Source organism: Limulus polyphemus, unplaced genomic scaffold, assembly GCF_000517525.1.
Source record: "Limulus polyphemus unplaced genomic scaffold, Limulus_polyphemus-2.1.2 Scaffold2941, whole genome shotgun sequence".
Classification (NCBI taxonomy): domain Eukaryota; kingdom Metazoa; phylum Arthropoda; class Merostomata; order Xiphosura; family Limulidae; genus Limulus; species Limulus polyphemus.
Genome location: NW_013668551.1, coordinates 66,822 through 83,132, shown reverse-complemented (window position 1 = coordinate 83,132; position 16,311 = coordinate 66,822). Strand labels below are relative to the sequence as shown.

The 16,311-nt window shown below is 34.6% G+C and overlaps 1 protein-coding gene across 4 annotated transcripts in view; it reads left to right on the top strand.

The window, feature by feature from the left end:
- Positions 1-16,311, top strand: part of LOC106468264 (LARGE xylosyl- and glucuronyltransferase 2-like) — a 96,390-nt gene that overhangs the window by 62,520 nt on the left and 17,559 nt on the right. For all 4 annotated transcript variants that reach the window (XM_022396600.1, XM_022396601.1, XM_022396602.1 and 1 more), the window contains one exon: positions 9,171-9,324. In XM_022396600.1, the coding sequence (XP_022252308.1) occupies positions 9,171-9,324 (154 nt within the window). The remainder of the gene's footprint in view (positions 1-9,170; positions 9,325-16,311) is intronic.

The following is a 16,311-nucleotide window of genomic DNA, read 5'->3' as shown; positions in this document are numbered from 1 at the left end:
CAGGGAAATAGATTTTAATGAAAAAGTTTCATAAAGAGCGCGAACGGTAGTGTGATGTAAAATTACTCATGCTAGAAATTTTCATAAAAGTGACTCGAAAAACGGCACTAAGTCAGTAACCTGTGGCCACGATTTTAACAAAACTTGTTTTATTCTGTTTCTATTCTCATTTCTCATATTCTCTTCATATTTCTGTTCTCATATTATGCGCCGTTTTTTCTGTATTTAATTACAGACAAGCAAACAATCTCAGAGTTTTGTAGTATATAGAAGATAGACAGATAGATGAAACAATCAAGCTTCAGATGAATTAATATTAATACTTCTAATGCCATTTGTTCCATTTTAGATCCATTTAAAAATGATTTTTATGGCATTAATGTTAGAAACTTTATTTCTATTACTATGTATATATATATAATATAGTAAAAGATATAGCTCCAAAATTATTGTATCAATTACATTAACTATCAATAGGTGACCAAAATCAGCACTCTAAAGCAATAATGAACTTAATATAAATTCAAAACTCTATTTAAAAAACTTTAAAACTTACTGGTCCTTATCCAAAAGTCATAACAGAGATTGCCTGTGGTAATAGCATCCAAAAGCATTGGGAATATTCCATCTATCAGACAGAATGCAAAAAGCAGATAAGAAACCAGTCAGCAGTCATGGAAAATATAATAAGGGTACAGAGTTGAGTGTTTACACCCACAATGTCTCAACTCTTACTGCCTTTCACTGTCTGCAGCCAGTTGTGGGAAGCCAGTTACCCTTAAAAAGATGTAATAAAGTTGAAAGTAGAAATAAGATAAAATCAAGCCACCAAAAAAATATATTTCTACTTAACAATGCCTACCATTCTTCACATTGTTCATTTAAAAAGAGGAATAGGGATCATCAAAAAAGTATAAAAACAAGTTGAATTAAAATGCAAAGATCATATTTTCAATCCTAGAACTATGGACTAGTACACAAAAAAGTACACAAACTGGACTGGAAATTGTGTCTACATTATTTTATCAAACTACAAATCCCTATTTTTACTCCACTAAAATTAATAATTACTGTAGACATGGAGTCAAAATAGGGACCTGTAGCTTGAGAAAATAATGTAGGTACTACTTCCAGCCTAGTTTTACTTTCTTTAGAAGGCTTGAAAATATAATATTGCATTTTGATTCAATTTCCTCCTTTAATTTTTTGACTATCCTTATTCCCCTTTTTAAATTAACAATTTGTAATTATCTTGTTTAAAAAACTGAAAGCTTTTAATATATACAATTTTCTAAGCATTATCATGTAGATCATACATATATAAAACACATAAACCTGTCCTTTGCTGCCAAAAAGAATTCCTATACAATCTACACATCCTTCAGTAGGTCTCTGACATTTCCTGATTGGCTTAAGGACATGCCAATCAGTGATTGCCTTACTGGCCTATGTTGATCTGACTCATTTTCCAGATGGTTCTGCTATGATTAGTGTCTGGCAAAAAGCTTCATCAGATATTTCCTTTGCAACATCTCAACTAGCAATTGGTCCAGTTATCAACGCTATTTTCAAGTTTTGAACAACTCGACTTTCAAGATCTACATGTGCCGATGTTTCCGTTTATCAACATTATATTTTAAGATCTGTGCAAGAACTTGGCTAACAGATGTTCCCGCATATAAAAGCTATCTTCAAGTTTTGTACACAAAAAACTTTTCATAGAAGTTTATCTTTGCTTTATTCTTATCATGTGTATAAAATCTAAGAATTAAAATTTCATAATTATCATAATGCAATATGTTCAAATTAATGTAAGGACAAAGTCTTCAGATTAGGTATATGAATATACATTAAAAAATTTTACTTGCTATGCACACTTCATGGCTATGGCACCAGGTTAAAAAATTTCAAATACTTTTAAAGACACAATAGATGGAAATCCCAATTCAGTATACTTGTGAGGAAACTGTAACTTGAAGTAATAAAAGTGATTAAAGAAATTTTAACCATACCATCAGCAACACAATGCTCATTTGTCTGAAGTTATTTACCTATGGGTACCTCCATTGACTTTTTAAACATATTTTTCTAAAGTGTTTGTCACCATATCACTTGTAGGTCTATGACTATTGATTATAGAATCCCTAATAACATGAGTCACTCAAAACAATTTTAAAATACCATCAGTATCAAAGTTATTCTCAGTAATTACTCATAGAAAATGAGTGGTTTAACCCAATTATTTGGTCAGTTATGTACCCTTAGTATCATAACAGGAAGAAACATAAAATTACTCCATATGATGCAATATTTGGACCTCACTGATAGTTTACAAATCATTAATTTGAGGGTTAAGTAACATGCAGAGTGCCAAAGAGAAGGTGAAAGTATGGTAATAAAACATTTTTGGTAACATTTTAAAAAAAATTTTTAAACATTTTTTAAAAAGCACAAACATGTAAAAGTATAGTATTCTGGTAGTACATATCTCACTTCTGCAATGTATATTTCTTATTTACAAATTTTGTAATTTTCTTAAGATCTTATTCTGAAACTCTCTAAATCCAATTGAGATCACATGATGAACTGCAGCCTCAGGTACTGTGTTTTATAGCTTGACTGATCAAGGAACTAATCTACTGCTTCATGGGATAATTACGTTATGTACTTCTTGACCATATGTTTAGAGAATACCTTGTGGCTGTCACGTGGAACAGTGGTATTTATGCATATCAGTGCCCTTTTTCTGATTGGTCTGTTACAAAGAGAATGTGCCATGTATAGACAGTTTAACACTTTTAAAGAAGATTAAACTTTGAACCTAAAGGAGTCAAGATGTGCTGTGAATTTTGTCCTTGTTGACAACATTCTTCAAACCACTTATTGTAGGTGTTTTATTCCCTGTGATTTCTACTTGAGTATGCTTTATTTTCAAACTAAATATTTCACTTTTTAACTTCAGTATTGTATCATAATCTTTCTTTGTTGCAGCAAATAGGGTTTTATTTTTTGTTCTGACTTCAACACCATGTCATGTCTCCTTTATTCCACCTGTCACTAATCATTTCACATTTTTTATGTATATTAGATTCACTTTTTTGCTGATATCAAGTTACTGTGCAAGTGTAACCATGGTTTTTCACAGATTACTTCAATATAATAAAATTTGGTGCCAGTCACCAGGCTCTAATTATCATGATTATGGTAGCTGATTTGTGTTCTTGATCACTTCAAGTTACACTTATCTTCTTTCTTTCTTGGACTCTTAACAAGAAATTATACAAAAGAAGCCTCTACAGTCTGAAAAGACTTTAAACAAAGAGAAGGAGAAGAAGACAGGTTTAAAGTTGAGAACAGAGGACCCCACTATCAAATGCAGAATGCCCCCCTGCATTAACAAGAGCATTCCAAAGATTTTCTATCCAACCACCTGCCGAGATGGCTGAACCACATTCTGGATCATCAGGTAACAAGGGTAAAATCAGGCAATCTAATGAAGACCATCTGAAATTAAGGGAGCAGATGACAGTTTCCTAAATAGGCATGGTCAACTGTTGATTTGCTAAGGCCCCAGTTGTAGTTGTCTCTATAAAGAGTGGTGATACTACTCTAATACTACAGATGTCCCTCATTGGATAGCAGCTGCAGGTGTAGCCAGAGATGAGTTGCTGTGGATAGACCAAGTTTGCTGGCCTGCTGCTACATGCTTCTTGGAGGCATGTCAACAGTCACAGCAGATACAGGATTTACTATCACAGCCTTCAATTGACATACTCTGGATAAGCAAGGAGCTTTCTTGTTATAAGAGGAGAAGCACTGTTAATTTGTGCCTTTCTGACATGGCAATGAGTCTTTCAAGAGAGCATGAGAACATGCAGCAAAATTTAAGATTTCCAACCACTAGAGAAGCCAGTTTCTGTGCTGACACCAGCTTGGCAATTAATTCAGCATAAAAAACAGCAGGAAGTAGCAAGGTGAAAAATAACATGCCTCCATATTTTAAGGGCTCAGCAGAGGAAGATTTAAATCACTTCCTTAACTGGTGTCACCAGGTTTCTTCATGGAATTCCTTGACCAAAATTTAAATAGTGTGGTACTAGATGCTGCTGAATAGTTGGAACCAGATCAACTCTGCATTTATAAAGCCACAGTTTGAAAGTTGCATTAGCAACTTGACATGTTAGAAAACTGAGCCATCTATCATGTGGAATTCAAGGCTCATAAACATGTGCAAGAGAAATCTTAACTGCTTATGCTAATGAGCTACAATGCTTATCCAGTACAACATGCTCTAGAATTGTGTCAATAAACCAAGAGGATATTTTGTTTGATAAGTTAATAATGGGCCTTCCTAGCAAGTCTGTTTGACATTACTCAGACATTAGAGACATCATACCTCCAACTGAAGACATGTAGTATGAAATTGTAATTTCAGTCCAGTTGCTAGAGCAATAGAAATCTACAGCTGAAGCTGAAGTTGCTCTTCCAGATACAAAAGATCGAAATGCACTGATCATGCATTTTTGAAAGCAAATGTCATACAATGATGTACTTTAATTTGAGTAGCTGTCAGTCAAATGGTAAAAATACTTCTAATCTACCCCACTGTCTGTGCTAATGATGTGGATAGAAAGGCATTCTGGTACTTAAGATGATGGAAAAACACATGCTGTGCTGTTGAAAATTTTGATACAGTATCTTACCACTTTATACAAAAAATTGTTCTCAACTTACACTGCCCTCTCTAACCATTATTTATGCTCACCATTAGCCTTGATACTCCCACTTACCTTCACATATGTTAATGTGAGACATTTGCATACTAACATGCAAATGATTATGCAGCAACCATCCACCAATAGGAGTGTGACACTACCCCTATTGTGACTAGTGCCATCTCTAATCTTGCAGCCCTTAATCTCTTCTCGATTGGCAATGTTACAGTTTGTACATGTTTTTGCTTGTGTTTTCAGACAGATTTTTTTCTTAATTCTCAAAGTTTATAGTTTAAATTTTTGGAGTTAAACTTTTTTTTTCTCTCAACTCCACTTATCACATACGTGCAATTCCATGTGGCTTCTACCTCAATGGCTGTAACTACTACAGCTGATTTGCCTGCCATATCAAAGGCATTTGAGCATGTTATCAGCTCAGGATGTGATGGCTGATTCCCCCAGGAGTTAACTACATTTTTTCACTTCTGAGCACATGGTGATTGCCCTCTTATACCTTGTAATGTAGAATATACATGATGATGAGTATTTGAGCTGCCTAGTTCCTCCTCCTGCCTATGACTCACAGGTGTCCAGGCCTTCTTTTCCCTTTTGTAGACCTAATCAACCAGGTATATGTTTTATCATTCCCTTTCCTTCTCTTTCTTTTAGTTCTATTCCTGCCCATCTCAGTGGTGAGCTGTGGGGTCAGTTTTAGTGTTCCCTGCACCACTCGAGTTATTGGGGTTTCCAAGAGTAGTTTTGGGGACCAGTTAAGTTTGGGAGGCATGGATATCTCGACCTCTCCATGTACTTTGGATGGCATGCTCTAGCATGTCATGTTTCTGACTTCCCTCTATAGGCTTGCAGAATTTCAAGTAGCATATCCCTTTTAATTCGGTTTTAGAGTATAGCATTTTTGTTTTGTACTAGGTGATTTTATTTGGGGGGGGGGGGGCACTCCTGAATCTCAGGAACCCAGGGTTAGGTAGGTCAGCCCTGTTGCATAACTTCACTTGCCTTCCTTTTCTTCCACACCCACCTTGTCCCCATTCCTTCCCCTGGTCAGTTCTGGCCTCTCCAATATTTGCAGTTCACCATTGGTCCTTTGAGCTCTGTTTTCAGGGCACCCAGAAGTCTTGGTGACTTTAGAGGGGTTCTGGTCCGGTGGGGCTGGGCTCATGTCACCTCAGTAGGACAGTGTGATGTATATGGACTTCCAGCATTAGGGTTCAGGGCTCGATTCCACATGTTGGAAGTGGTAATTGGTCCATTTTGGCTTTGTTCTAGATTATTCAAACATTATTACTCCATCAGACATGGTACAACAATGTTCTAAACAGCTTTGCTCAAGTTGAAGATAATTTTTCACAGATCTTTGGGTTCTGAGGTGAATTTCTATTTTCTGCCAGAGTATTTACGACATGCTTTGGTATTTGCTTTGCAAGGGTGCCATCATAAGGGGAGATCCCTATATTTGGTCCTTATTCCCATTTTTTTTTTTGTCCCTTTGAAGTTAGGGGACTGGTACTCTATCATTGCTTGGTCGATTCTGTATTATTTATTAGTCCTTTCACATATCCCCATGGGGTCGTAATTAGTCCTTTGTTGAGTTTTCCCTCCTGTTACGTGGAGCTTGAGGGTTTTTGTGTCTAATGCATTCCCCCTTCATTAATGTCTCTCCTGCATTCTGATTTTCTTTGGGTCAATAGGGGTTGTGTGTTTTCAGTCCAGACTTCGTTAGACCTTTCCTCAGACCCTTACAATTTGGATTGCTGGGTCTTTGCCTGTCTTCTTCCTTTCCAGGAGCTGTCATTTCCACCATGGCATGGATGTCTGGCTTCCTCAAAGCCAATCCTGCCTTTCCTTACTCATTTCTTCTGAGAGTAGAGGTTTAGGTTGATTGGTTGGTGAGAGTGGAATTTTTTTTTCTTCCCCCCTTGCCATAACTTGTTCCTCTTGGATATGTTGTTTTATTACCTACTCAGTTGGGCCCAGTCTTCTCCATTTTTGGTTTAGGGCTAGGGTAATTCTAGTTTGTAGCCTCTCCTCTACTATTTCTCCAATTTTGCATGAGGTTCTCTCTCTCTCTCATTCAGGGATGTGGGTTTCTTGGGAAGCCATTATCCCTCTTGGTCAAGTTCTCATATGTGAGTTTGTTGGTCCAGTGGGGCCTCGTTTGGGATCCCTTGGATGGTCCCTTCATCCTTCCTCCCTCTTTCCAGACAGACTTTGCCTTGTTGGCTGGATTGGGACAAAATTTTTTTGGGTATTTCGGAGAATTCCACTCCTCATCAGTGACCCTGGACAATGAAATATGAGACCAAACCGAGATTTTATAGTAGTGAGGTATCGAAAATCAAAATGGTATATTTAAGTGTTTTACACTCAAAATAACACATAATAATCAGAAATGATGGCATAATATTATATTCAACCTTTTGTGTGTGTTTTATTCTTTGTTTTGCTGTTTGCAGAACAGACTGTATGGTGAAATGTGTTTGGTGGGAGCACCTGAAATTTTGTGAGGTGCAGTAGTCAAGCTATTTTTTTTCCACTTTTTTGTAATAGTTGAATGCTGGTTTGGTTGGTCTATCCTTTAAACTGGGCAGGTTGCTGATTTTGTGTACATACTTTACTGGGGTGAATTTTGGAAATCTTGGGGCTAATCTTAATACTTTTCGTTAAATTTGTAGTTTTTTCAAGATTATTTTTTTGCATAGTTTATCTTCATTATTTTGTTCCAAAAGGGTTTATTTTATTTGCATTTAATATTTTGTTTATAGGTTTATTTTCTTTTTTGTTAACATTCATTCTGCATTTTAAAGTGTTTCATCACATATTTTTGTTTCATATGTCATTTTAAAGTGTTTTATTTTCTCTGTTTTTCTTTTTTTTTGTTATCTGAAGGATCTTGTTTTACATGTATTTTAAAGGGTTTCACTTCATACTTATTTTGAAAGGGTTTATTTTTTTCCATCATTTTTTAAACAGTGTACATTTTGAAAAGGGATTTATTTGACATTTTAAAATTTGTAAAGGGTTTCATTTATTTTACAGACTTTTATTTTGTATTTGTAATGCTATTCTATTTTAAGAGAGTTTGTTCTGAGCAGTGAGTGTAGTATGGAAGCATGTAACTTCTGACAACTTTGATCAAATAGAGATTCTTGTTAAAGGATAGAATAGCACTAATACTGAAGAATTTGGTCCATGTGTTTTTCAATTATTTTTGTTTTGTCATTTTATTTTGATGAAGACTAATATCACTCAATGCGCCTCTAACTAGTATGTATAAACTGTAAAGACTTTTGCAAAATGGCAACTTGACCCTCATTACAATATTCAAGCTGTTAGGAAGGGCAATAGTGGAGATATATACAACTCTCACATATTCTTTATTTTTTATTTACAGAATTCAAGATTTTCATGAGTTTGATTCTGGAACTCTCTAAATAAGTTTGAGGCCACTCGATAAATTACATCCTAAGGTGTTACTTTTTGTAGCTTGAATAGTCATCTACTGTTTCATGAGATAATTGTATTGTTGCCTCATGACCTTTGTGCTTTAAAGATACCTTGTGGTTGTCAAATGAAGCAGAGATATATCTGCAATTCAGTGCCATTTACAGGGAGAATGTGCCTTTTAGAAAAGATTAATTTCTGATCCTAAAGGAGTCAAGACTTTATGTAGAAGTTCATGTTCACAACTTTCTTCAGACTGCTGGTTGTGTATGTTTCATTCTTTTAAGCTTATTTTTCCTACTGAAATACAGTTTACTTTCAAATTAAATAATTTAATTTTTAATTTCAACATTCTACCATAGTTTTTCAACTAAATGATTAGTTCATTTTTTAGTTTTTCTTTCTTTATTTATTTCCACAAATGAAGTGTTTTTTGTTTTATTTTTATTGACTCCAACACCATGTCTTGTTTCTATCTGTCACAAATCTGTATATTAGATTCAAAAAGTCCTTGTTTCTCAGAGATAAGGTAACTGTGCACAGGTCAGACCTTGGATTACCACAAAAGTATACATGTATACACATTAATTTTCTTTTTAAAATCTATGTTTGATATTTTAAATTAGTAAAACATTCATTGTGGGAAAGTATCGAGCTATTTAGTCCCTTTTTTATCATTCCAAATAAGAAAAACATTTTACAACTACAAGGTGCTGGAATACGTGCTTGAAAGTATTCTTAAATATTCTGTAAGGTGAGCAAAATAAAAGCATTGTCCAGCTCTTTACTGTGTTTTAGAACTATGAATTTGTAAATATGTAATAATTGAGATAGCTTTCTAGCTGTATTAAATAGCTTGAAAATCTGAGAATAGTTAGTGGTAATGTTTTCTGTTTTATTTATAATTGTATATAAATTAATGTCTTTCACCTACTTGCGAAAAAACTTGCTCCTAGATAGATTTGTTACATTGTCATCTCTAACCTCTTTTAGGCAAGCCCAATCAAAGTATCTTCTCCTGACAGATGCAGACTTTCAGACATCTCCTGGTTTTAAGGAAAGATTTTTTGCTGTTTTGAAACAATATTCATTTAACCAGAAAACTGCATTTATTGTTCCTGCATTTGAGTACTTGGAACAACCACAGGTAAATGCCATCAATTATATTTTTAATTTATTTTAGTTGTAATGCTTAAGATTTTAGAAGAGTAGAGTTTAATCAATTTTTAAATTTTATTTTTACAAATATATATATATATATTTGTTAGTATTTGTCCAAAATATTTGATATTTGGTTAATGTATAAGTAAGTAATTTTTAGATATGTGAAATAACACATAATATTAGTTCATGTTTGTGTTTTTCTTAATTTTGTGGGTTTCTCCAAATTTTAATTCAAACAGAAATTTAATATAATGGGTAGGAATCACAGAAGATGTTTTATCACTTCTACATTTTCAATGTCAGAACTATTGTCTCTTTTTACCTCCATTCTTCTACTATTTTGCATAGCCAGTGACCAAAAGCTTGGCCACTTTAACTTACTGTAGTAAACAATATATACTCTTAACCCATCATATAGTAAGCTGTGCTTTATAGCATTTACCTTTATGAAACATTATAGGTGGACTTGCGTATTTCATTTCTTTATCATATTGGGTTGTTCTTTATTTTCTGTTTTTTATTGATACAATGTCCCTAACAGTTAATTTTCTAGTTTTCAGTATTTAATAGTTTTCAAATTTGGGTATTCCTGTAGCCTTTTAGAAATATGGATGCTATTTCTCATAGTCTTGTCAAGAAATAAACTTTTTGTTCCTCTCGTCACCTCCTCTTCCCTTGCTTAAGCCCATTAATACTTTCAGTTAGTATTGTACAAGCTTCATTCTGTTGAGAAGATTTACAACTTCATCACATATTTCATACTGTTTCCTACTAGAATCTCTTGGCCAATCATCCTCATTCAGGTTATTCAACATTTAACTGATTTCCACTTTGCACCTACTCAATTTAATATGGTCACATTTTTTTATTCTTCATTTCTTTGTTTGTACAGTAGTCCCAATACCCGGATAACGAATGACTGTGTTCAAGCTGTGCCAGTTGCTATTGCCAAGGCTTGAGCATAATGGTTTATATACTGTATAGATAATCAGATAATGAAGCATTTTGGTATAATAATGCTTATGATGGATAGCAGTTTAATAAAGATAACTTAAAATTGTTTTTTTTTGTGTTTTATATAAAATAATTTATCTTGGATTAACTTTCCAGAAGCAGGAATATTCTTAGCTCTAGTGTCACAGAACTCATCCAACACTAGCTTGTTAAGTTTGTGATTTGCAGTTTTAGGTACTTTGGTGACTTTCATGTTCAAATTACAACCACTTTCCCATAAGTCCATGATTTTAGCTCTACTGGCAACAATTGTTTGAATTTGTATTTTGCCAACCTACATTTCAACAGCAATATGAACATATTTGGCACCCTTTTCATGCATTTTGAATACTTTGACCTTTTCTTGGAGACTAAGGTGTTTACGTTTTCACTTTTCTTGAGGCATTGTGAGACAGAATTGATCCTTGTACAAAAATATAAATGATTTGTTCTTTGACATGTGTCATATTTATACAGCAAGCCACAGATTAACTTCTCCCTGGGAGAATTACTTATCAATGTCATGCATCATCTGACATTTCGAGAAAACACTCACTCTGATTGCTGATAGGCTGGTGAGGGTTTTCCCACCCTGTGTTATGGTCTCATTTTCATGGCTAATTGCACACTACTCCTCAGAACACTCACGTGTCAACTGTTCTACTCAAGCACTAATTGTGTGGTGTAGCATCTAATCACTCACCCATTGCAGACAGCAACAAACTACAGTTGAATTCTGATGGATATTATAGTACATAACATGTACATGTAAAATCAAATAAATGAACACACAACATGTTTATAGATTTTTATTGAAATGAAGAAAATCTGCTATCTGTTGTTATTTGACCTTCTGCACAAAAATCACGGTCTTATGTCGCATCTGTCAGGAAGTCATTCATAGGATGTCAGATCAATGTAAAATCGTTCTGTACACAGAAAAAAAGTCGTACCTAAAATGAATTTGTTATTGGGAAAGGTCGTATCCACCAGGGACTACTGTATATGGTACAGAGATGGTTTTTGTGGAATTTATAAGGCTTTGTTTCAGCCATTTCAAATTTCACTTCTTAAATATTACAGGTGATTCTCTGTTTATCTTTACAGTTTAGATAGATTCCTGTTCAACTTTGTTGGGTCCTTGGATTTCATTATGCATCACTGTTCTACTATCAAAATTGTTTGTTAACAACTCAAATTTTTATAAAAGTTTTTTAATGCACTGTATTTATTTTGTAATCATATTTTTTCAGGATGTGCTCTAACTAATACAGTGTACTTAAAGCTATTTTATTAATTTTTCATATTTCAGTGGTGAAAAAAAAGGGGACATCATATAGAAGTAAATTTTAGCTACTCTGTGTTCAATTTATAATGTGTTTACAATTACATTTTATTTTGATGAAGATTAATATCGTTCAACATGTCTATGATTAGTATGTATGAACTGTAGAGACTTTTGCCAAATGGCAAGTTTACCTTCATTACCATATTCAGTCTGCTAGGAAGGGCAACAGTACTGAATAATATTGTTTGCAGGTGACATGGTTTAATAATATTTTTTTTTACTATTCTTGTACAAGAGTTCAAATTATCTTTTGCTTTGTTTAATGAAGTTCAGATTCAGCAATCTTAAGATTTTTTTAATTTCACAAGTTTCTGTTTATTCATTATTTGAGACAGGTGTGATAGGTTCTTGTGTTTTACAACACAGACATCAATATTAGCTAGTGCCTCAGTTTACTAGAGGTCAGCCATTTTTACTCAGTTTAACTTGTCAATATCTATCTTAGTGGTCAAGTTGCATGTTTTTTCCCCAGTATTATATTTGATCTTAGTTTTACAATGGTAGTATTCTTTGTGACTAATGTTCATTCTTTTAGTAGTTTTACAAGATCATTTTCATTCTTTAACAAAATTCCAATTGCTTGACACATAAAGATAGTATTTTTTCTTCAATTTTGCTGCTGCCTTTTTGTGCCATATATTTTCTACAGTAAGTTATCAACATTTTACTTGTTCCTTCACACACACACACACAAAATTACTTAGCCATAATCAGTCACCATAGCTTATGCACAATGCTAAAATGTAATCTTATCAGACAACCTTTTATTTTGAGAGATAATCTATATAAGCAGAATTATGGAAAAGCCATGGGGAACAGGTCGAAGCAGTATTTATGCATACATTCAAAATAGAATTCATTAATACATATATATAGATGAACACAACAGACTTCACACTGAATACTCAGTTAAATTTTTGCTTTATAATTTTGTTTATTTCTGACTTATTAATGAACATGCATTTTTGTTTTGTAATAAGTTTTTCATGTTTAATCTGTTTTGGTTGGTTCTTCAGGTATTTTATTTGACACTTGTGTAAGTAGAATTACTTTTTTGAATATTTTTTATTATTCAGGTGATCTGTGTTTTGTTAAATCAACATTAAATAACCTTTTTTGTTTTAATAAAATTCGAACAATTTTTAGCAAGTGAGCTGATTATTCACAAATTAAATTTAGCTAAATTGAGAATTACTAAATGATTATGCAGCAACCCTCCACCAATAGGGGTGCAACACTACCCCTATTATAACTAGTCCACTCACTAATCTTGTAGCTGTTAATCACTTCTCTGTTGGCAGTCTTATTGAATAGACATGTTTTCGCTCACAGTTTGATTCACTTATCCAGAAGTTTTTTTACTTTTTAATTTTTCTACTTTAATTACATTGCAGGACCTCTTGTAGGTATCCCTCATGGTCTGTAGCTTCATAAATATGTGCCTACTGGGCTGTACACTCAATGACTAACATGATTAAAGCAGACAAAGATTACTGCCCATTTCTGATGATATGTGGCATTGAGGCTGTTCCTACTGTGGACCTGATGTACAATTCCAGATGCTTCTAGGGTTGGTTGATTGACTCCTTTGACATAATGTTTCTGCTTTTCTAAATAGGGTATCATGGTCATCCATTGCACTGTTTCCAGTCCTGGAGTCCTCCAGACTCTCCAACACATTCCCTCTTTCTTCTAGTGGAGTATGGGAGTCCTTGCCACTTACCAGTTTCTAGCCACTGGGGTGGTGGACCTTTGAGGCCTGTCCTCCTGATGTGCACAATACCACTCAGATGAGAGTAGGGTGGTGGCACTCTGCAGCTGTAGATAGCATGATGCTCTTTCTACCATGGACCTGATGTATAATGTCACCAGGTGTTGCATGTAGCACTCCTCCATATATTGCAGTTTGCCCCTCCAGTTGAGGCACACTCTTTCCTACCATCTGCCAGATGTCGGTTCCCAGGGGTCGAGTATTGGTTGGAGCTCATATGTGTTTGGATGGTATCCTCCTCCTACTGCAGACTGGATGATACATTCCCAATGCTGCCAGGTTTTGGACTGGAGATGCAACCCCAAATTGCAGTCCGTCTACCATCCATTGGTTGTTGGTTCCCAGTGGATCTGGTGTTAGTTGTGTTGGAGATGCACGCATGTGGAGATATCATCTAGGTATAGATGCTCCTCTTTTCTGGAAGTACCTGTTTTTGAGGTGAAAGGTACAGAACCTTCTTCCTATCGTGGACCTGATATACAATAGTTGGTTGGAGCCGGACCAGCTACGTAAGTCCTCACATGTGTTTGAATGGTACCCTCCTCCTTCTGCAGACTGGATGATAAATTCCCAATACTGCCAGGTTTTGGACTGGAGATGTGACCCCAAATTGCAGTCCCTCTTCCTACTGTCCATTGGTTGTCAATTTTCAGTGGATCTGGCGTTGATTGTGTTGGAGATGCACGCATGTGGGGACAATTTCTTGGTACAGATGCTCTTCTTCCATGCCAGTACCTGTTTATGAGGTGAAAGGTAGAGGACCTTCTTCCTATCGTGGTCCTGATATACAATTCCAGATGCCGCCAAGTGTTGGTTGAGGTCACACTCCCATTTACAGTCTGTCATGCCTAGCCATTCTACACCAGGGGTCTCATTATTTTTGTAATTTTTCTTGGGGTTCCTCCAATTTTCCACCCTTTTGGCAATGCATTACTAAACGGTGAAGAGTATACCTGGCTCACAAGTGGCGTGGTATCCCATAGGATGTATTCTTTTTAATTCCTTCTCACACCCCATTGTTTTCCTTTGGGCACTTCTTAAAGGGGAATCATCTTCTCACTGGCCCTCCAAGTTCAGTGTGGGATTCTAGCTTTTTGTGAGAGGAGCTAAGGTATTGTATCAGAAGTTAACATTTTTGTAAACTGAAAATGTATTTCCGGTAGATACTTACCTCCTCTCACATTTCCCACCCATCCTCCCCACTTTTGGTGTGATCTGACTAATCTTGAAGTGTTTAACAGCTGCAAGATTAGAAAGGGCCCTTGTTACAATAGAGGTAGTGTCACGCTCCTATTGGTGGAGGATTGCTGCATAATGATTTGCATACTAGTATGTAGAGATAAGTGGGAACATCAAGGCTAGTGGTGAGAAAATATATGAGCTGATAGAGGGCAGTATAAGTGAAGAAAGCTTTTTGTTAGGGGAGGTAAGTATCTATTGGAAATATATTTTCAGTTTAAGAAAATGTTAACTTTTGTGTAATCCCACTTTAGGAGATTTAGATTAGTTGTAAATCTCATCTCTCCAAAAGTATATTATTTTCAAAACAAACAAACTAAATTTTGAGTGATATGGTCAAGTGGTTATTATAAATCACATTATAACTACATTTTAATGTAATGATTATGACCCTCAAGTTTCAATGACCCCTGATCCACCTAAGCTGAACAAAATTGAAGTTTAAAAAAAAAAATATATATATATATATAAGGCTTACAATGGAGCAGAACACAGATAGCCATTTATATAGCTTTGTGCTTAACAACAACCAAACATAACAGAAATAATTTGATTAATTGGTTTTGGAATAATAAAAATGTAATGATTGGAAACACTCATTTTGGTTAATCAGTTAGTTTACGTAACACTAATTGGTGCAAATGCTGCTCATAGGTAATAAGTTATATTCGTAAATCTATTACATTGCCCAGCACAACAACTTACATAAATAAACTAACATTTTAATAGTTGTAGCACATAAAAGCACAATTGACACAAACCAACATGCACCAATACAATTGACATAAATTAACACACATCAGCACAATTGACATAAATGAACATATATTTAATAGCTATAGCATATTTTACATTTATATGTTGACAATTCACATTACTTTTATTATTTACTCTAGTTTCTATAACTTTGGTAACATATGCTTTAATATTATGTTATCTTTCATGTCTCCTAAGTTATGAATACCAACAACTCAGTCAGCACCTTCTTCACACCCTGAATAAAATGTAACTTAGCAACCATGACTTTCCAGTTCTTGAGTGAAATTTTATTTTTACAAAATCAGATGGATAAATAGTTAGTACTGACAAGAAAAGTTTAATAATAATGTACAACTGTGACATCAGTGCACCTAGATACATAACTATTATGCAAAGTTATGCTTTAGCCTTTTGCAGAAAGTTTTTAGGAATATTTCATCTCAAAGAAGCATAAATTGGTAATGTTTGACATGAAGTAGTCTCAATTGAGAGGTCTTGTATCTGCTGGAAAATTTACAAGGCAGAGTGTGCACAAGTGTTTTGAACGAAAAAAACCATAAGAATTAACTGATTTAGGGTAGAACATTAATATTAGGTCGTCAAGAAATTAATGTCACCTTTTGGAATACTTTCATCCCCCCCCCAAACAAACGTACATCACGTATAATAATTAAACAAACCATCTAAATGTCACGTTAGTGTGGCCTATATAATGCGTAAAGTTTAGTATACTCTAATCCCTTATAGTGATGCCACATGATGAGACACACATTTAGCATGTAATCCTGTTTGAATACAAAAAGGGAAACAATGCCTCTGTAGCCACAAAGAATATGAAAGAAGTCTTATGGAAATGTTTG